The following is a 21,853-nucleotide window of genomic DNA, read 5'->3' as shown; positions in this document are numbered from 1 at the left end:
ATAATTGATAAATTTCAAGACACCTGTACATTCTTTATAATATTAGAACTAGGTTATGCCTACATTAGAATGCAGATAATTTTTTATCGTGCCATGGAGGTACGAGCTATATTGTGCTATGAGCTACACTATGCAATGTGTTTGTTTCCAGCATTCTTTCAAATCATAAAGCAGAGAAAGTGAAGAGCATTACATGCATGACAGCACTAAAATCATTTTGAGACAAGACTTAAAAATGTCTCGACTCTCATAGCTTGGTAGTTCTTCAAATTATTACCAGAAAGATGGAGGCACAGCTTATAACCAGTTGAGAATCAATGTATGTCAAGAGCATTTTAGATTAATGTTGTGTACAATTGGCAAAGTACACTTTCTTGAAAGTATATGTGGAGACTTTCCAATTTTCATTTTTGGGGGAATCTCTGGCTTCAAGTGCCATTTCCCAGCTTAGAATTTCTCCAGCATACATACATGAAAATTATTCTGAAAATTTGTACTATGTAAATGGTAAAACTAGAGCAATCAAAGCTTGAAAATATGTGTACAAATGCCAAAGTTAATGTAAAAAAATGCTTAGTGAGTAACATCAATCAATTGAAGCTATAGTAAAATACAGGCAAGAATGGCCAAAATCTTTTAATTCTTAATATATAACATCATTATATGCAGAATTTACAATATCAGCATTTGGACTTTCATATTCACTAACTTGAAAGAAAGGGTTACTCCAAACTTGGATCTTTTCAGTTATGTTTGAACTGTATAGATAGAAGTTGCTAATAATATTCATCATAACAGGTAAAGAATGTATCATGGTGCGATTAAAAGCAGCTGTAAAGGTATAACTCTGCAAATAACAAAGATAAAAATTAAATTTGTTATATTTATGAGAACACATCTGGGTATAATGCAACAATTAATAAATATCTCATGACAAAAAAGGAACTAAAATGGACTTTTAGAAGCATAAAATGATGCAATATGGTATTCATGCTATTTAAAATATGAATCAATGATATCATTAAAACAGATTAAATTTCTTTATGATTTGATCACAAGATATTAGTGCATCTCTGCTGAATTCTCAGTGGTATTGTCAAATAGTTTCCTAGTTTTGGGTGATTATCTTGAAATCCACCCTCCCTCCCTCCCTTCCTTCCTTCCTCTTTTTCTCTCTCTCTCTTTCATTAATTGATATGCCTCCCACCTTGCTGTTGAAGTGATTGTACGTAGCTTAAAAATGATAACAAGGCAATATCATTAAAATTAAAAAAGATTAAATAGAGACTGAAAACCAAGAGAACAAATAATGGGGTGGGCACCTTCTCTGCAGCCTGTCAGCATAAAGCACCCCTATCAGGCCCTCTGATCTAATCACTGAAATCTATTCATTAGTAATGATTCACATGCAGTTAGATGGAGAAGTTATTTCTGGCACACATGATTGAACAGACTAATTAATACACTTCTATAAGCCTCCTTAGCAATCTGTAAGAACTGTACATGTTTTATTTGCAGTTTTCTTTAACAACCAACATATTTTGTGGACAGAAAGGTGCTGAATAGCATCTTGATGGAGAAGAACAGGCAGAGCCAGGGGACGAAGTTAAGTGAGTCAGCAGTCTAGAGTCATTACTATTCCCACAAATGGTCTAAGTCCAACCACTCTTGAACCTCTCTTCAATTCCACTGACCCTTATCTAGTGTCAATCCTTGGCATTGAATAGTTTTTTTATCAGATTTTCATGTATAGGCTTGAGCAATAAATCGTAACTGCAGCTTAAGGTATGGTCCTGATTCTTCACACCTGACAGTTCATGAATAAAGCTTAATTTGCTGAGAATAAAATGGAGAGAAGACCTATTTTCCTTTTTTTGTGATACAACTCGTGGGGCAGCCTTTGCTACCACAATAGGGTGGCTATACATTACCTGCAGTGGCTATGCATTACCTCCAGAAACAGAGGCAGCACATTTCTTAATGCCAGAGGGGAGACGGGGGAAAGCTCTTGGATTTAAATCCTATTTGAAGATGTCACAGAGGCCAATTATTAGCCTCTGTCGGAACAAAATGCTTGATCCAGTGGGGGCTCATGTAGTTTTGTGTCTAGTGTAACACATAAAGTAGCAGATATTTTTCTTGTATTTGGTAGCAGCTGCTATGCAATAGAATGAATATCCTTTAGGGAAGATTTCTTTGATGCATATTTTGACAGGTTTCCTTTATCCTCAACATCTTCAGATGAAGAAATTTTTATTTTAGAATAGAATTCTTTATTGGACAAGTGTGGTTGGACACACAAGGAGTTCGTCTTGGTACAAATACTCTTATTTATTTATTTTTATTTATTTATTTAGTCAAGCGATTATAAGATAACAGGTATAAGTATAAACATAGTTATGAATACATGAAATGGATACATATAAGAAAAATAAAAAGAAACAATAGGACAGGGACGGTATACATAAAAGAAAAGATACATTCATCAAGAATCATAAGGTATAACACTTAATGATAGTCATAGGGTACAATAAGCAATCAATTAGATTGATGGTTTCTGGACTGCTTTTTTTAGGGAGGAGGAATGAATTGGGCCAACTGTTTTCATGTTTCACACCTGTTTTCCTGTTTCTTACTTAAGAAATCCTGTTGGAGGATTTTTTTTTTTGTTTGATCTGAATGGATTATGATTGGATTTATAACCCAGGTGTACATTATATATTATTATCTCTGAGAGAGATGGTTGATTAAGAAATATGAAAGACAAATAAAATTATTATTTTTGTTGTCGTATAGTTTTATCTATTCCTGGGTTACATTTTTATTGCACCTTTATTACTTTATAAGTAAGTCAAGGTGGCAAACCTACCTAACACTCCCTCCTCCAATTTTCTTGTCAACAACCTTGTGAGGTGGGTTGGGCTGAGAGATTGATTGGCCCAGTCACCAACCGGCATTCATGCCTAAGGCAGGACTAGTAGTCACCGTCTCCTGGCTTGCAGGCCAGCACCTTAACCATTATATCAAAGTAGTTCCTTTCTTGATGTTAAACCTCTGTGTCCCACCTAGAGTTGTTGTCCTGAGATGGGAAACTATATATATTGTTTGTTTATATGTATAAATAATTATTTTTGTTATTTTAACCTTCCTCTATGTTTTATGTTACTTTAAAAAAGCACCTCACATTTAAGACAGATAGGCAACATTTTAATGGCTGGGAGGTTGCATTTCATATTTTAGGGACAGGCAAAGGATCAGTAAGAATGGGAGAGGCAAAATCAGCAGAGGCACACCATTCACATGCACAGGGCTAGAATTTCATGCCCTATTCCCCACTGGGAACTGGGTAATTGCAGTCACAGTGATTTCTGGGTGTCCCAAATGAGCACCAAATATTATTTAAAATAAATACTAATAATATTCGTTTTATGGATATGTATACATTTTATTCCCTCGCAGAACTGAAGTGTCCAAAGGCAATTCACCATCGACAAATTTATTAACCTGAAATAGTTCTGTCCCTAGCAAATTTCGGATCATATTGTACAACTACATATAATTGCACACACATTTTACTAAATTCCTGTATAGTCAAAGAAAATTATTATCTCTTCTTACCTTGTCTACTTTAAATACATGTAATGCTGCACTATGTGGGGCAAATGACACATATCTACTGTTGTTTAATGCTGTACTGTGGAAATCTGCTGATTCATAATCACTGTCATTGAGTACCTCTGTCAGTATATTCTGGTTTCTAAGAGCACTAATTAAGTCATCGATGTTTGACCCTAGATTGAAAAAAAGGAGAACATGGCATAAAAATATCACAACTGTTCCATACATTCAGAGCAATTTAAGTATATAAAATTTAACCAGTTAACTCTTAAAAGAGATCCAGGCACCATGTAAGAGCCTCTGTGGCACAGTGGTTAAAGTGTTGTACTGCAGGCCATTTCTGCTGACTGTCGGCTATTCAAATCCCACCAGGCTCAAGGTTGACTCAGCCTTCCATCCTTCTGAGGTGGGTAAAATGAGGACTCAGATTGTTGGGGGCAATATGCTGACTCTGTAAACTGCTTAGAGAGGGCTGTAAAGCACTGTGAAGCAGTACAGAAGTCTAAGTACTGTTGCTATATCTGGAGGGAGGGATGACAATATTTTAAAAAAGTGGGTCCTTTTCAATTCTAGAGTCTCAGGAAATAGCATTTGAGTGGGGTGGACCAAAATGACAAAAGCAGAATTACAGCATCATGAAACACCCCAATACCTTTTATAGCATAAAGGGAAAGAGCTTATGATGCAACCTTGCTTTTGTTCCTGCAGGTGCATACAAGGTTAGGCTCTCCATTGGTCATCTGTTAGTCTGAAACCTACATGCAAATATGCACCTGAACCTTTTAATTCATGGCTTCCTTATCCATAGTTAATATGAACTTGAATTCATTATTCAAGACAATCCACTTTGCATTATCCATTCTTTTCGGTACAGGTGTTGTATGTGGTCTGTCATTTTGCTCTGCAGAAATATGGATGTAGCTTTCAGTCAATTTCTCAGTAACCCCAGCACTATGCCGTGTTTCTAACATGTAAAATGAGCTGCTTTTTCCAGAGTGAAAACGGAGAAGTCTACAATGTGATGACCCAGGGCATGGCACAGAGGCAACATAGCCAGCTGAAAGTTCAAACTCCTCCTTTAATGGTCCAAATTTCCCCTCAAATGCTCCCACATTCTTGGCAAGTCCTAGAGCAAAGTGCACACACACAAGCATAGCAGCCTCCGGCTGTACCCAGTCTAGCAAAATAAGGAACAGGGAAAGGAGTCCACAAAACAAGGAACAAACGAGTCCAACAAAGTCAAGAAGCAAGCAGTCCTGCAAACTCCAAATGTCTGTACCAACACACCAAACTCTACCAATTCAGCGTTTGTTCCCAACAAATGCCCCTCCCCATAGCGTCTCCTTAAGTCTCAGTCCCCAGGTGTGCCTTGTGAAGAGGGAAGGGGCACTCTCCTCCCGAGTAGTCATGTCAGCCTGCACTGTTCCAGCCTTCTCTCCACTCTCCATACTCGAGGATCAGGAGTGGGTGGTCCTTGCTCATCGCCTGAGCTCTGTCTCTCATATTCACAGCTTAGTCTCTCTTGGTCATCCTGCTCCAGTTCCTGTGTGCCTACTAGCTACCCCAATCCTAAAAGACCATGGCCTGCCTTGGCCTACTCCTCCCCACATTCCTCTGAAGCCAACAAAGCTGCCCCCTTGATCTCAGTAGGCTCCAGTTCTGGCGCATCTTCCTCCACAGGTTCTGGCTTGTCTTCCTCAGGCTCTGACGGGGGCATGATACTATAATTTCTCACCAATTCTCAATATTCTTTAAAATGCTAAATAGAGATGAAGTGCTGACAATTTCAATTGTGGAATTAGGAACCCCAGGCCTTCTTTATTTTATTTTGTAATCTTTACTTTTTATTTTTATTGCTATTTATTTTTATTTTATTATTATTATTATGAATATAGTGGTACTTCGGTATTCATCATCATTTTGTTCCAGGAAGTGCTATGACTACCAAAAAAAAATGAGTACCAAATAAAATTTTCCCATTAAAAATAATGTAGTGAGTTACAAGGCAGCCGAAATTGACAAGTTCTAGATTGTGAACAAATGATGAATACCGGGACAAAATGTTCACATCAAAATGTGTTGAGTACCAAATTTGATGAGTTTCAAAGCAGTTGAATACCAAGGTACCACTGTACTGTATTTTATTTTGAAAATTATTGCCTTAATTTTTTTTATTTCTTATTCTTTATTTGAAAAGAAAACTGAATGAGAGAACCTAAGATCTAAAGTGGCTACCATACAGTTACTTCTATGATTTTTGGGAGAATCTCTGCTGTCTTTTCAATCATTTTACAGCTCTTAAACATCCCCATAACCCGAAGATGTTGTATCATTACAGGTAATCCTCGCTCACTGACTGGCATAATCACATGATGTTTCACTTCACCACCACATCAGTTAGCGATGGAGTTTCCAGTTCCAATTTTGTGTTTTGCTTTGAAAAGCTAGGATATAATCCTTTGGAACAAGAAAGTCCAACTGTAGTTGATTTTATACATATGAAATGAAGAAGTGGAAATGCCAGGAACTGAAATAAAACCAATCAGTACATGACATTTAAAATGTAGTTCTTAAATTTCTTACCAGTGGAGTTTTGAATGAGGAGACTGGTTTTGTACTTGTCATATGTTTCGTTGGTCTTAAGAAAATATAAATTTGGAGACAGCTGTATAGGGACTACAGCTTTTTTGAAATAGTGATGTACAACAAACATAAAAATTTGAACAAGAAGAAACACTGTAAATAACAAAAATCTGAAAGAAAAGAAAAAACAGGCATAATGCCAGCCTTGCATTCATAGTGGTCCATTTAAGAACTAGATCAGAGTTGGGCAGGCTTGTCTAGAGAATTCATTACTTCACATTTCATTACAGTCCAACAGTGACTAAAAGTATCTTGAGATGTTGAGAGCTGTAATTAAATGGTTTAAAATGTGAACTTTCCTATAATACACACCAGTTATAAGTTTGTAAATACTTTTTAAATTCTCAGTATACAATTAAATGCAGCAAGTATATAGAAAAATTATGTTTGACAATTACTGCTAGAGTGAGGCATCAATTAATCAATCAGACTGAGCTATGCCAACATTTCTCTCTTCCCTGAGAGAGAAGGAGAAAATGCTTGTAGGACTAGCATGTAAAGTGTTTGCACCCAGTGTTGTTATCAGTCAGTTGTTGCCATAAGCTATCAATTTTAGGAATCATCATACTTATCTAAAAATAGAATATTGGCAATAAAATGTAAAAATTTAAAGTGCCAATTTAATAGTATGCAAATTGACTTCAGTTAGTATACAAGTCTAAGGGCTATTGCTATTGCTACAGAAGTAACTTCTGATGAAACACTGCAAGAAATCATAATAGCTGCCAGTGGGTACATTTGGAACAATTGTTGTCGTCTCAGCCACCTCTTGCCATCAGGTTCCTTGAACTGCTATCAACAAGCCTTGCCTCTGGAATGATGCTGCTGTATTTCAAAAAGGGCCTCTCCCGTTACCCACCCATTTTGAAACTAGCCCAGGCTAGTTGAAAGTGACCATATATAATTCATGCTTTTGATTGCTTCTAATCAAACCGCAATATACTGCTTTTAAATCAGATTAATTCAAAGTTGAGATACTTACACCACTGTCACTGACTTAATTTCACGTTTTAAGTTCAGGAAATGAACCTTTGCCATAGTGGTGACTTGTTTTTTCCAGAGAGACTTTCTGTTCACTACACAAGATTTTACTTCAGAGAGCATTAGTAGGCTTTGCTCTAATTCATCAGTAGATTTTGTATCCATTTCTTCTTCTACATTTTCTGAGTTGAATACACTAAAATCTAAGAAAGACAAAAGAATAGCTTGTGCAGCTTAAATTTTACTTCCAAGTAGATCAGGGGTATGTGTGCGTGAATATATACAGGTAGTCCTCAACTTACAAACAATGGTGGGATTCAGCCAGTTCGCACCACTTCGGGAGAACCAGTTGTTAACTTTCTGAGCAATTTGGTGAACCGGTTGTTAGAAGAAATCATTAGGGCAGAGAACCGGTTGTTAAATTATTTGAATCCCACCACTGCTTACAACCATTCATTTAGTGAGCATTTGAAGTTGCAATGGCACTGAAAAAAGTGATTCACGACTGTTTTTCCACACTCACAACCATTGCAGCATGGTTATGTGATCAAAATCCAGACATTTGGCAAATGATTCGTATTATGATGGTCGCAGTGTCCCGGGGTCATGTGATCACCTTTTATGACCATCTGACAAGCAAAATAAATGGGGAAGGCAGGTTCTCTTAGCAACCATGTTATTAGCTGCAGTGATTCACTTAACAACTGTGGCAAGAAAGGTCATAAAATGGTGCAAAACTCAACATCTGTCTTGCTTAACAGCAGAAATGTTGGGCTCAGTTGTGGTCATACATTGAGGACTAACTGTACAAGTAATTTGAAGGAACCAGTGAAGCTTCCATCCCAAAAATGTCATTGCCCAACCCAATTTATAAAAAATTGGGTTGGGCAATGACATTATACTATTATACTATTCTATAAGCTGAAATGTAATTGAATAATGAAAAATTACTAATGAAACAGTATTCATGATATTGTATTTAAAACACAGTATAGGAAGTTAGGCAGTTTTCCCCAGCCCCCTTACCCGCTTGGTCAATCTCTGCTTCGGCTTCCAGCTTGAGGAAAACATCCTCCAAGGTTGTCATGGAAACACCGTAAGAAATAACACCCAAATGAGCATGGGTATCTAGATCAGCAAACAGCGCTATAAGAAAAAGTAGCAGTGGAGGTCTTAGTAATGAATTTGTAAATGCAATCATATTTCTCTGCATATTTCCTTTTTTACAGTTGCTTAATGAACCGTCTTCTAATTTCCCCAAAACTTTATTCCAAAAGCAGGAAAACGATAATACTTGTAGGTAATAAATGTATCTGGGGTTAACTGTTCTCTGTTAAAGTAACTATCAACTCTCTGTATATTAATATTGAGCTCAAGTGCAATTAGCAACATAAGTCTTCCGCTTTTCTCTGCAATTCAATAGAGGAAAAAGTTATACCTGAAAATTTGTCCATATCTTTAAATGGTAATGCATATATCAGCTGTTCTTCATTCTGTTTTAGCAAACTTGATCCAGGGATGTGCTGTCTGATGACAGATGCTGTAGCTTCTGTGTTACAATACCTGTCTATGTGCATACTAAGAAACACATACAGATATCATTGTTTTGCAAAGGGATGCACGATATTCATTATAGGAATAAGAAGAATTACTCTTATGCTGCTGCCTAATTGAAAATGTATCTGTATTTTCATAATCCAGTTCATGAAGGGTATTCATAAATAGTATTTATTAGTTACCATCCCAAGGGTGCTTACAATATAAATTAGTAAAGTTTAATAAATTTCAGCAAAATCTAAACCCTTTAAAAAAATGACTACTGAACTACACAAACAGTTCAACTATTTTAAACGATAGACCAGAAAGGTCAAGCATAGCTTAAAACCGCTTTAAAAGACACCAGACCAAAGTCGGGGATATATAGTCAGTCTTCAACTTACAATCATTCATTTAGTGACCATTTGAAGGTACAATGGCACTGAAAAAAGTGACTTATGACTGTTTTTCACTCTTACAGCCATTGCAACATTCCCATGGTCATGTAATCAAAATCTGAACATTTGGCAACTGGTTCGTGTTTATGACGGACACAGTGTCTCAGGATCATGTGATCACTTTTTGGGACCTTCTGACAAAGTCAATGGGGAAGCCAGATTCATTTAATAGCTATGTTACTAACTTAACAACTGCAGTGATTTCACTTGACAACTGTGGCAAAAAAGGTTGTAAAGTTGGGGGAAACTCACATAACTATCTCATACAGCAAGTTGTGGCCATAATTTGAGGACTACCTGTAACGGGTCTTCGCTAAGAGGTTTAAGCAATAATGGAGGAGCAGGTAAATAAGGCTTACTTGATGTTTCCCTGGTACATTAATGCAAGCATAAGCAGTCCTTCAAACTGGACTCCAATTATTTAAAGATCAATGTTTAAGTACTCTGAATTGAGATTTAAAACTGAACTAGCAACAGACAGTAGGGTAGACATTACAGATGAACAGTCTAGTCTCAACAAAAACTTGACTAGCTATATTCCATACTAGCTGAAGTTCTCAAGTAATTTTCAATGACAGCTTCAAGCCAAGCATGGTAACAATGTTAACCATGCAATCCAATTCGTATTACGATCACCTAACAATGAAAGAATTTTGATTTTGGTTATTTCAATGTGTTTAAAGAGCAGAAATATTGAAGCAGGATTGTGACAGACATTAGAATAGAAAGTGGTTGTACCTCAAACGATAGCCAATTCCCCATTTTGTCTTCAGGAAAAGGGAAGATCCAAGACATTTCAGCATTCCTTGAGAAATTACAGCTTTCCGATCTAGAAGTAGGCCAGAAGGGATCTTTATCATAAATAAAGCTTATAGGGTAGCAACCAAAAGTATCTTACTTATATTATGGATAATATATATCTAACCTAAGAGGCATCTAATTGAACATGCCTGCAAGAATGTCTGCTTCATCCATGAAATGTGTACTGAACACTGTCACGTGGTTGGCTTTTCTGTTTTTCAAGATGTTCCAAATTGTATGTCGGGAGCATGGATCCATACCAGCAGTCGGCTCATCCAAGAGTAACACCTAAACAACAGCCAGGGAAAATAATAGATAAAATTAAGTATTCATTTTACAAATATGAATGCTGCATGGCACTAAAACTGTAGGGAAATCAAAATATTCTAAATGGTGTGGGGAAGGTGGAAAGAAGTCCCATAAAGCCCCATGATGGGCAGAGTAACTGAAAAAAAATGTTTGCTGAGTACTGAAAGGAAACGGGAAGGAGGCTGAATTATAGTTAATCCTTACTTAACAATGGCAACTGGGACCGAAATTTGTTTGCTTCTGTATGTGGAGAAAGTCCTTTTCTAGAACCTCAGTTCACTGTGTAGGTACTATAATTGTGAGTTGTTTTCTGCTTGAATACAGTACTTATTTCTATTGGTCAACTGTAATTTTGAATTAAGGTTTTTTAATTTTTCTTTACTGACACTGTATATTACCGAATTAGTTATATGGTTTAATTTATGGTAATATTATTTTGAATCTATTTTAAAAAGTGTTGTTCAAATGAGTGCCATAAGGATTTTAGACAGTAAATAGAAGAGCCCGGAGTAAAATTTGGTGTTATTTCTCTGTGGATATGTATGTACACATCTAAATAAAATTCCCTTATATTCTAGTATTCTTCAGGGAAAGTGTTTAGGCAGCTAGAAAGCCATGTGAAATCTAGCCAAGTTCTTGTAAGGTTGTGTGCTTAAAGTACTCTTAAAATACTCTTTTAAGATTAAGTAGAGCCAGTTGAGAGAAGGTAGCCTATACAGTAATGTGGGAAAAGGTATTAATTGCTTAAGCCTTGATTGAGGGGACTGCTGCTGTTTGGGCAAGTAGTATTTTTATTATCTCAACTCTCCTAATTTGTACAACCCAATTATAGTTCAGTTTGTATGTGGCTTGCAATTGATAACGAGTATCATGACCAGTATTTCTGTTACTTTGCTATTTACCTTTGGATCACCAAGAATTGCAATTCCAATTGACAGCTTTCTTTTCTGTCCACCACTTAGTTTTTTTGCTTGGTTATCTTTAATGGGCTGCATATCCAAGTCCAATAAAATCTTTTGGACCTTTCAAAATCAAGCATGAAAAATATTTAGAGATAATTAAAACAAGTAATTCCATAATTAATCAGGCTATTGTCACTAAAGCTCAAGGAATCTAAAAGTTTTGTAGCTTACCATGATATAATATATTATGAAAATAACTCAAATTCCATGTTATTTATTCCCTGCAATTTCAAAAAGAACCCTATTCTGGAAGAGTTCAGGTGAGAGGTTTCCAAAACCAATACGGTATCCATCCATCCATCCTTCCATTCAATCATTAAAGTGGTTTTTTTAAAAAAATATTTTCCTTCAGCTAATCATATCTCTTTTAAAATAGGTCGAACTGGTATTTGAAAGTTCAGAAGGACTAGTAGCAGGAAAACCAATAATTACTGGTGCCTATACCTATCTCATATTATTTTATTTATAATATTTTTATCTTAGTTTCTGTAAGCTTTTCTGTTTTAGAAGAATTCTCAAAATAAAGTAGCATACTATGGAATCTGGATGTAAAAGATGCAGTCAATACATTATTACACATTCATGTAAAACTATCTTTGTTTTATTGAAGGACATATATGACATCATTCTGACAATTACAAATAAATACATTGTATTCTACTTACCTCTTGTATCACATAATTGGGAGGTATTCCCTTAACTGCAGCAACTATTGACAAATTTTCTTCCACAGTTAATACATCAAAACAGACATCTATTTGTTGACATACTCCAGTTATCTTTCTGGCATCCAGCATTTCATCAATTTCAGAAACTCTGTATCCATAGATCGATGCAAATCCTGGTAACAACAAACAAGGAAGATAATGATTGCTATTGAAATACATACATTCATGTATACATCACAAATAATAATGGACTTTTACTGGACTGTGACCATAAAACAGTCATCAAAATTAGAGACTTCAACAGGAAATCAAGAAAATTCTCTCTTCCTGAATTTTCCCCAAGTTTTTTTTGTTGGGGGGGGGGGGCTTAAAAATAAAATGAAAAAGTGCAGTATTTTCTGCATGTGTATTTCTATGGTTTGTAGAAAGAAAGCCAATCAAAATATTAAGTCCTACATGGCATAGGGCCTGGTTACTTGAGAGATGTCTTGCATAGCATCTGGCTGGCAGATTTGATCCTGCAAGGTTTGTGTATTCTGGATTCCTTTAAAAGGTATCATCTATCAGGATCCCAGAAGTGTGCCTTTTCTGTAGCAGCCCTCTGCACCAAGGATCCTCCCGAGATTCAAATGGACCCCACTCAGCTGTTGTTTACAACAGCCATGAAAACCTGGCGATTGGTGAGGGAGAGTGAGACCCTTGCTTCATTCCATTTGGTTTCACTTGCTTGCCATATTTTAATCTCATATGTTTTATTGATTTTATTATACTTTCTTCTTTGGTTGTTGTGAGCCACCCACAGTTGTTGAAAATAGAGTGGCATTGGAATGATGGAGAATGGAGTGAGGAAGATGATACAGTAGGTCTTGGCATGTACACAGCAATTTCTTTACAAACCCCTTCTCTTTACAAATTGAGATTTATTTGTACTTTCTTTTTATTTGGTGCATGGGTAGAAAAAGAAACATATATTTAGGAAATCGAACAGAACAAAGGGATAAGCAAATGAACAGCAAGATTACACTCCTAATATCTGATTCTAACATCCTACAATTATAAGTCCCAGTTCGTTGAAATGGAACTCAATGTATAATTAAAAGAGAGCAGAAATAACCTATTCAAAACAGAAATGTCAAGCTATGTGCAACTATTCTGCATTGCATGGATAGGATATTGCTATGGAAAAAACTGCAATCCTTTCTCCTAAATTCTGGGGTTGAAGTCTTGATTAATTGGAAAGTACAGCAATAGGTTATATGCATTAATCATTGAAAGGACCAAAAATGGATCAAAACAAAATGTAATTATACATATAAAAAAACCTAAAATAGTGCATTTTCTCTTTACTTGCCATTAAATATGGCAAATCAAAATTATTTTGATCATATTTACCATCAGAAGGTGGGCACAATCCACAAAGAATGTTCATTAATGTTGTTTTGCCTGTTCCACTGTGTCCAAGTAATGCTGTAATCTGGCCCTCATATATATCAAAGGATAAATCTAATAAAATAATGACATGATTATGCAACAGGCAAGAAGTCAATGATGTAATACCATACCACTAATGATTACATTACTATTAAACATTAAGACACTTAATGTAAAACTGAATTCACCTTTGAAAAATAGTTTGTGTTTAACATAATAAACTCACAGATTATTTAATATGCCATTGAACATTAACAGGAACTTGCCAAGCTTCTGGTTATCAGAAGACAAAAAAAAAACCCACTTAAACTTCAAGGATTTTTATTGTGATAAATAGTTGAAAAATCCCCAAATTCTTACTTTTTAAAGCCTCCACAGTTTCACCTTTTTTAACAAAAGATTTCTGGACACAGTTGATTCTGAAAGAAAACATGATAATTTTTTTTTAAAGGAAAGCTAAACTCTGATCATATTTCAGCAAGATAAAAAGCAAGCAATATGAAAGAATCATTATGTTAGCATGAATATTACTCAAATCTAAATTAATGCTAACTGAAGACTCACAAAGCACAGTTGAAAGTTTCTCAGTTTCTAAGAGCTCTTAAGTAGGGAACATGTCTAAATTCAATATCCTATTTTTCCCTTGGAGTTTAACTTTCTTGTTCAACTTTGTTGTTCAACTTTGTTGAATTCAGTACAATACTGCTATTAATGGCTAAAGGGTACATTTCTTAATCCTAAAGACATTGCATGTCACTGGCACTTACAGAACATCTGCTCAATGACTTTAACATTGATTCCGAATGGAAAACCAAATGTGTCACAGATATAGGTAAATATATAAATGACTCCACAAAAAAGGTACCAGGCTTTGAACTACTAAGTCAGCAATGGATAATACTGAATAGGAATTGCACCACACACAGTATCTGCCGGGACTCTCTGTATAAATGGGGGAATAGTATCCTCTTCTAAGCATGACTGCGGGGGCATATCACAACAACTGTAGATCACATCATGACTGGCTGAGGGCATATACCGGTCCAGTATCTGATTTTTAATGTAAAGGATGCTGCGCTTCAATGGTTAGATGGCCTAGGTGTATTTGAACATGGAAATTTTTAACGTTTATATTTTGTGTTTTACTAATCTAGGTCAAATATTAATATACATTGCTAATCCCTGTATGATATGCCATACGCTAAATAAATACATATATTCATATTTGAAATACTAAAGAAAAGTTGGCAAAACGGTTCTACATGTGTTTAAAAGGATATGGATCAGTTTGTTTTAGTACTAATTCATGTACTAAAGATTTCCTAAGCACCTAGTAAAACAACTTTCATTATATTGAATACAAACCACCATAATTTTCTCTTTAAAAAGTTTCTAGATGTTGAACATTCAGGCTGATGTAGCTGTTTTATCTGCCTCGGCCTCTAGGCAAAAATAACCATCTGACTATGTTTGATGCAAGCAGTTTTACTTTTATGATCAATTAGATGCTTGCTATATACAACTGACATATCTAATGCAATTTCTACATGTAGACTGCATGGTTGATTTTTACACAGATTTATTCATGCTTACTGACCATTGATTTAAATTCTATTTTATAAACACTGATAGTTTCAATGGTTTTTTTGCTATAATTCATTATCTATCTAACCCAATTTTGTGATTTAGTACAGAAATTATTAGTTAATTTTTTTAAAGTGAACTTTCTTTTTACCAACAAGTTTAAAAAAAGGATTTCGTAGAGTATCTGGATTGATGCTCTAAATAGAATGTTCACAACATTGAAAAACAACATTCCTTCAAGACTCATGTGAAGGGTCTTCTGTGCCTACCTACACACACACACACACACACACACACACACACGAGTGATCTTCACTTAATGACAATTCAAGCAGTGACTGTTCAAATTTATAATGGTACTGAATGAGTACTACTTATGACTGGTCCTTGTATTTATGACAGTCATAGCATCCTCATGGTCACGTGATTGCAATCCCATGCTTGCTCAGCATTCTGCTTGCAATTACAATGCTGCAGTGTCCTACGGTCATGTGATCACCATTTGCAATCTTCACTGCCAGCGTCCAATAGGCAAAGTCAATGGGGAAGCTAGCACAAGGTCGCAAATGCTGACTTCATGTCATGGTTAATGACACTATGGGTTCACTTAAGAAAGGCCGTGTGACATTGCATTTTATAACTGCATCACTTTGAGACAGAAATTCCAGTCCTAGTTACCATCATTAAGTGAGGATTACCTGAATACTTTCTTTATTGTTGTTGCCAAAGCAAAATGACTCACATGACATAAAAAGATCCTCAAAACAGCTGGATCAAATATTGACAAGATATGGTGCTTAAATGCTTTAAGCAAAAAGTTTGGAAGTAGTTTTTTTAAAAAAATTGAATTTATACAGACTTAAAAAAATAGAATACTTCATTGGCCAAGTGTGATTGGACACACAAGGAATTTGTCTTGGTTTAAATACTCTCAGTATACATAAAGAAAAGGTACATTCGTTAAGAATCAAGAATCATAACGTACAACACTTAATGATAGTCACAGTGTACAATCAACGATCAAATCATACTAGGAAACAGTCAATATAAATCGTAAGGACAATTCACATATAAAATTCATTACTTAATTTTAGTCCATAGTTGCTGATTATGTAAGATAACTTCAGAGTTATCAAACTTAGGTAAGAAATTTAGATAAGAAACTTCAAATTAGGTAAAGAAATATTAGCACCTGGCTTTAGCAGTTGAAACAAAACCACAAAATAGCCAATCATACCTGATAGCTTCTTTTCCTTGAAACTCTGATGATACGGGTTCAATGATCTCATTGAAATCTAAATTCCCATTAATATTGCTTTCATACAATTCTTTGTAATTTTTTGTTCTCTTTGACCAAAATGAAGGCTTGAGAAAGAAAAAAAAATGTCTACGCAATCCATATTCTCCTGAGCAATAAAAGAAAAATAACATCTACAAATATTAAATGCTGCTAGTAATAATATATAAACATTTAAAAGATATATGTTCACTTATGCTGGTCTATGATTGAATTATTTTCATTAATTATAGGTAGTCTTCAACTTAGAATCATAATTGAGCCCAAAATTTCTGTTGCTAAGTGAGACAACTGTTAAGTTAGTTATGCCCCATCTTATGACCTTTCTCAGCACCATTAAGTGAATCACTGCAATTGTTAAATTAGTCACATGGTTATTAAGTCAATCTGGCTTCCCAATTGTCTTGTCATAAGGTCACAAAAGGTCCCCAGGACACTGCAACCATCATAAATGAGTCAGTTGCCAAGTGTCTGAATTTTGATCACATTACCATAGGGATGCTGCAATGGTTGTATGAACAATGGTCATAAGTCATTTTTTTCAGGACCATTGTAACTTTGGTCACTAAACAAACTGTTGTGAGGACTACCTGTATCAAACTCCAGCAAAAGAACATGGTCTTAAATTTTCAGTATAAATCAAAACTCTATTGCTCAAATAGATCAAGGAATGTATCACAGGGTCCGTATATCTCACTGGGCCAAAATGCAGAATATTTGAGTTTTCTTTATGAGATATTCAACATACCATGTTTCTCATATAATAAGGCCGGGTCTTTTTTTTTTTTTTGAGCCCCGAAAAAATGGCTAGGCCGTCTATTCGGGGGGTGACTTAAGTCCCCCCCCCCTACATCTTCAGGCGGGCAGGCGGCAATGGCTTGGATGACCACGGCGTTGGTGGGGCACTTCATATCGGGGTCAACACAGGCAGCACCATATCTGGGTGTGCAACAAAAGTACTTCCTAATGGCAAGCCCCCCCCCCCCACCATTCCCCCCCATTTCGCATGTTTTAATATAGGCCTTAATTTGGGGGGGAGGGGCTTAATTTCATTTCATGCCTATAAAACATGCTGGGACTTTCTATTGGGGGAGGCCGTATTGTTGGAGAAACAGGGTATTAATTAAGAAATGGCTTAACATCCAGAATGAACCTATCTGTGGTGAACTATTTTTTAATGTAACAAGAGTATACATGAAATAAATTATGCACAATAATATTCAACAACTGGCAGAATTTATTCCCATGCATTCCAAGTATTTGTACTTTTTGATGCTTGTGATACATTGGAAGGATGCTAATGCAACGCACAAGTAAAAGTTTCACTTATTATTTTAACTCCACGGTTAAGTTCTTTCCCCACCTCAACATATAGGCAAATGTTCTCTGTTAGAAATGGTTTTAGACTGGACTAAAGTTTTAGACTAAAACTAGAAGTGGTTTTAGACTGGAATATAATTACATTCACTCTAGCCCAGTTTAGAGTAAATAGAATGGCAAATTTTGATTTGCTGACAATCTAAAACCAAGAAGAGACATCTGAATGTAAATTGCTATTTTTTTTTATTAAATCAAACAACTTCCAACTTTTCAAGAGAAAGAGTGTAAAGAAACAGTTCAAATATTTAATAAACTGCATGTCAGATAGTATATTATTGTCCTTAAGAGTTATTCATACATTTTTGCTGTGCTTTTCTGAGATACAAGGGTTATATAAATTATAACGGCTAAAGCGATTTGTTCAGGCCTATTACATGTCATTTTTGTAAAAACTGAATGTTATATTGTAATACATATGAAATAGAACCATAAATAGTCATACATTTCAACAAATGTACTAGCGCAATTGTACTATAGTTTTGTATCAAGTACTCGGACTGCAAAAAAAATCCCACAGAGAAATGCACTGATCCTTCAGAATACAGGTATTGCTACAAATATATATAAAATACACATTGCTGATAAATGTAACTTGAGTTTTGAATTTGTTGCAGATCAAATAAATTATTATAGTTATTTGAAATCATTTTTTCTGAGTCAGAAATTCAATCATACCTGGAATAACCTGATCCAAGTAAACTGCTAATAGTATATAAAGCACACTGTCAAGAGCTAGGAGCAATATAGCAATAATTAATGGATAAGGTCCATAAGTTAAATTTGAAAAATGAACTCCTTCTTCATAATCTTCTAAGTGCATAACCTGCAAACAAAGAATTTGAATATTATTTGGAATACCATCATAGCATTAAAATATTAAGGAACTAAATAAACACTTGATAAACACTTATGGCACTCCATTGCAGATTGGCACATATGAATTATTCCATTTTAGCAATGAATTTGAAACCACTTTATTCTTAAGGATTCATCATTGATCTGGTTTAGCTTGGATATTTTGGATACAGCTTGTTTATTGTTTATTTTTATAATTAGCTTTATTCATACTAAGTTTCATATTTCTGAAGTTAATTCTTATCTTCAAACTCAGGCAATTAATACTTATATTAAAAATAAGCACACATTTTACTGCACATGTAAGCATTAACATGTTTTCAAATGGTCATAGTCTTTTGTCCTGTTGTTCCATATTTGCTTGTGCAAATTTCAAATCCTGGCTATATTGCAACCTTGCTTTTTGATCTCAAATATAATATAAACGAGTGACTGTCATGAAAAAAAATTAAGCAATATTAAGCAATACAATAACCAGAATATAGCATGCAAACATTTACTATAGAAATTGCTTCCAGAGAAGAACAGCAGCTGTTGTTCCTGCTGTAACATAATGAACTTTTTTATGACCTAAATTTACATCAAAAAATAAACTGTTTTACAAAAGTGTTGTTGATAAAGCTTCTTTCTAAACAAAATTGCAACTAATAATCATCTCCTACATATCATTAGCCTCAGCTTATGTCCACTGCTTCAGCCACCACTCAGACTTACAAAACTAGTGCTGAAAAATGGACTTATGATCAGTCCTTGATGTTCTGAATGCAGTGATGTGGTTGTGATCTGGGTGCTGATTACATGATTACAACGCAGCAAGCTGCATTACATGATCATCATTTGTGACCTTCCTTGCTGTCTTCTCACAAGCAAAGTAAATGGGGAAGGCGACAGGGAAGATCACAAGACACCCCAGTAAATCACTTGCACCACCTTTTCTCACAAGGAGCCCACTATGGACTATGAGATCCAGGAAGTTTCCTATTCTGTAGCACCCAACACCAACCAAACTCTGTAGCACATGCCTGCCTGCAACACCCCCTTCCTGTGGCCCCATGTGCAATTTGCCCTACACCTCCACCAGCCCTCCTGTGCCCCCACTGACCTGCTTGTGCTTCTGCAGCATCACCCACACTTTTTACCTCAGAGTCTTGCCTCTTCCTATTTAATGACCTAGACCCACACATTTGGGAGTTATAGCAATAATAATAGCACTTAAGATTTATGTACTGTTCCATTATACTGTACTATACTAGCATCAGCATATTGCCCCCAACAATCTGGACCCTCGTTTAATCGATGGAAGGATGGAAGGATGAGTCAACCCCGAGCCCCATCGGGATCAAACTCCAGACTGTAGGCAGAGTTAGCTGCAATACTGCATTTAAACCACTGTGCCACCAGGGTTCCTGGGTTTTGATAGCAACTTAGACTCCCATCACTAAGAAGTGTGGTTATGTGACCTGTGCTTTATCACTGCATTGTTTAACAACTGAAACCCTGTTCCCAATTGCTGTCATAACCTGAGAAACAGCTGTACAATGCTCACTAAAGAATCTGATATCCATCAGTTTCTATTCTAAGATTATTAGTTTGTTACAGAAATCGATCCTTAATATTTTAAATAATATTTTTAACTGATGACGGAAATAGCAACAAGCAAGTAACATGTTTACTGCAAGTATAGAATAAGGCAAATACTGTCTCTATATTTGTTTTCTCTCACTAGTGTCTATAGCTGGGATTCGAACCGTAGAAAGTTGTACAGCAATACGCAAATAATGTATTTTACTAACCTGTGCAACACCAATTAAAAATGTGCATTGACACAGAGGGCTTACCAGCCACACAAAGGATTTTGGAATATCCTCTACCAGGAAAATTGTTAGACCCACAATACCAAAAACCAGGGTTGACAAAAACTCAACTGTACCAACATGTTTTGATTTTTTGAAAAGAGGAGTCAACATGAATGCAAAGAAAACCTAAACAGAAATGAAACAATTATTTCAATGCATTAGAAACTTTACAGTAAAATGCTGAAATGATGGTCTCTATGTTGATATTGCAGCAATTAGAATAATCTAAATTAATGTACCGATGGCTCTTGCTAAAATGGCTTTCATTGGATTGGTTTTATTTTATTTTTAAATTTTTAAATTATGTGTTTTGGGGTGGCCAGAGGATTTAAAAATCAGAGATGAGCAAGGCATTTCTAAATTTTGAGAATAATCTGGCCTTCATAGACTGCAATATTCAATTTTACTTTCAGCATAAGTAAAAATATAAAATGTAATATGTAAAAGTAAAGGCAAGATATGTTTTCATTGTGAGTTGAAAAAATAATATTGTATCCAAGGTCAAATTATCTTTTCAAACAGAACCCTTTCCAGTTCAGGAATGTCATGACATTCTGTATGATTTGTTTAGTTTTGTTAATTGATGTGTAAATAATGAAAAATGAGGATAGCAATGTGCTGATTATTTAATTTGCACAACTGCTCCATTATAAAAATGGACAATGAATTCAATATATAGAACCAGATCAGAAACCAATAAAAAGCTAGAGCACGTACTTATTTTCATATAACAATGTCAGGTTATTAACATAACTTCAATATTAGAGCCTTTTGGACTACATAAATATTTGTTAATAATAGTGATGTCTATAATCATCATAAAACATTACATGTTTGAAGACAGAAAACACTTAGGTAAATCAGAAAGTATACTCAAAACAGAATAAGAAGCAACATCTGTTAAACTATCTAAGCAAATAAAATTGCATTAGAACTCTGCCAGCTATCATTCAGTGTAAACAAAACCACAGCAGTAGCAAATTGCTTATGTAGGTCAAATAAGACTCTAAAACATTACTGATAACCACAATATAGTAACAATGACCACACATAAACACACACACACACACACACACACACACACACACAAAAACACTTACGGAGGATATTCCATACAGGAAAAAAAGAAGAAATATCACAAAGCTGCTACTTTTGGGGAAAAGCGAAGAAAATGTTGCAATGACCGACATAAGAAGAGACATGACAAATATCAGACTGGTGTACAGTAGGACCCAAGAAAGCCTAAAAAAGAAAATACACAATGAAGATTCATGAATTCAAAGCTATAAATATTACTACACAAGGATAACTTCTGTTTCAAAGATCTTTTCAGGCAGCAGGCACCATCATGCTATTTTGCACAATGTTGCAGATATCAAAAAAATAAATTTTAAAAATGTAAAAGGCAGAAATCTTATGGTGTTTAATGTAGCAACAGATATTTTACAATATTTATCTGGGAAGACAGTCACCT

General features: G+C 35.3%; 1 protein-coding gene across 3 annotated transcripts in view; it reads right to left on the bottom strand.

The window, feature by feature from the left end:
- Positions 1–21,853, bottom strand: part of LOC113417422 (cholesterol transporter ABCA5-like) — a 75,626-nt gene that overhangs the window by 35,210 nt on the left and 18,563 nt on the right. For all 3 annotated transcript variants that reach the window (XM_087956052.1, XM_087956051.1, XM_087956053.1), the window contains 16 exons: positions 21,480–21,621; positions 20,317–20,505; positions 18,344–18,491; positions 16,229–16,397; positions 13,768–13,826; positions 13,369–13,479; positions 11,974–12,149; positions 11,249–11,368; positions 10,187–10,325; positions 9,975–10,065; positions 8,681–8,820; positions 8,269–8,388; positions 7,244–7,445; positions 6,202–6,371; positions 3,619–3,791; positions 710–847 (listed from right to left, as the gene is read on the bottom strand). In XM_087956052.1, coding sequence (XP_087812178.1) covers positions 710–847; positions 3,619–3,791; positions 6,202–6,371; positions 7,244–7,445; positions 8,269–8,388; positions 8,681–8,820; positions 9,975–10,065; positions 10,187–10,325; positions 11,249–11,368; positions 11,974–12,149; positions 13,369–13,479; positions 13,768–13,826; positions 16,229–16,397; positions 18,344–18,491; positions 20,317–20,505; positions 21,480–21,621 — 2,287 coding nt within the window. The remainder of the gene's footprint in view (positions 1–709; positions 848–3,618; positions 3,792–6,201; positions 6,372–7,243; positions 7,446–8,268; positions 8,389–8,680; positions 8,821–9,974; positions 10,066–10,186; positions 10,326–11,248; positions 11,369–11,973; positions 12,150–13,368; positions 13,480–13,767; positions 13,827–16,228; positions 16,398–18,343; positions 18,492–20,316; positions 20,506–21,479; positions 21,622–21,853) is intronic.

This window comes from Notechis scutatus, chromosome 2 (genome assembly GCF_049901735.1).
Source record: "Notechis scutatus isolate UNSWTSFEM ecotype Mainland chromosome 2, rNotScu1.2, whole genome shotgun sequence".
In the NCBI taxonomy this organism is placed as follows: domain Eukaryota; kingdom Metazoa; phylum Chordata; class Lepidosauria; order Squamata; family Elapidae; genus Notechis; species Notechis scutatus.
This window is presented reverse-complemented; position numbering and strand designations above follow the sequence as displayed.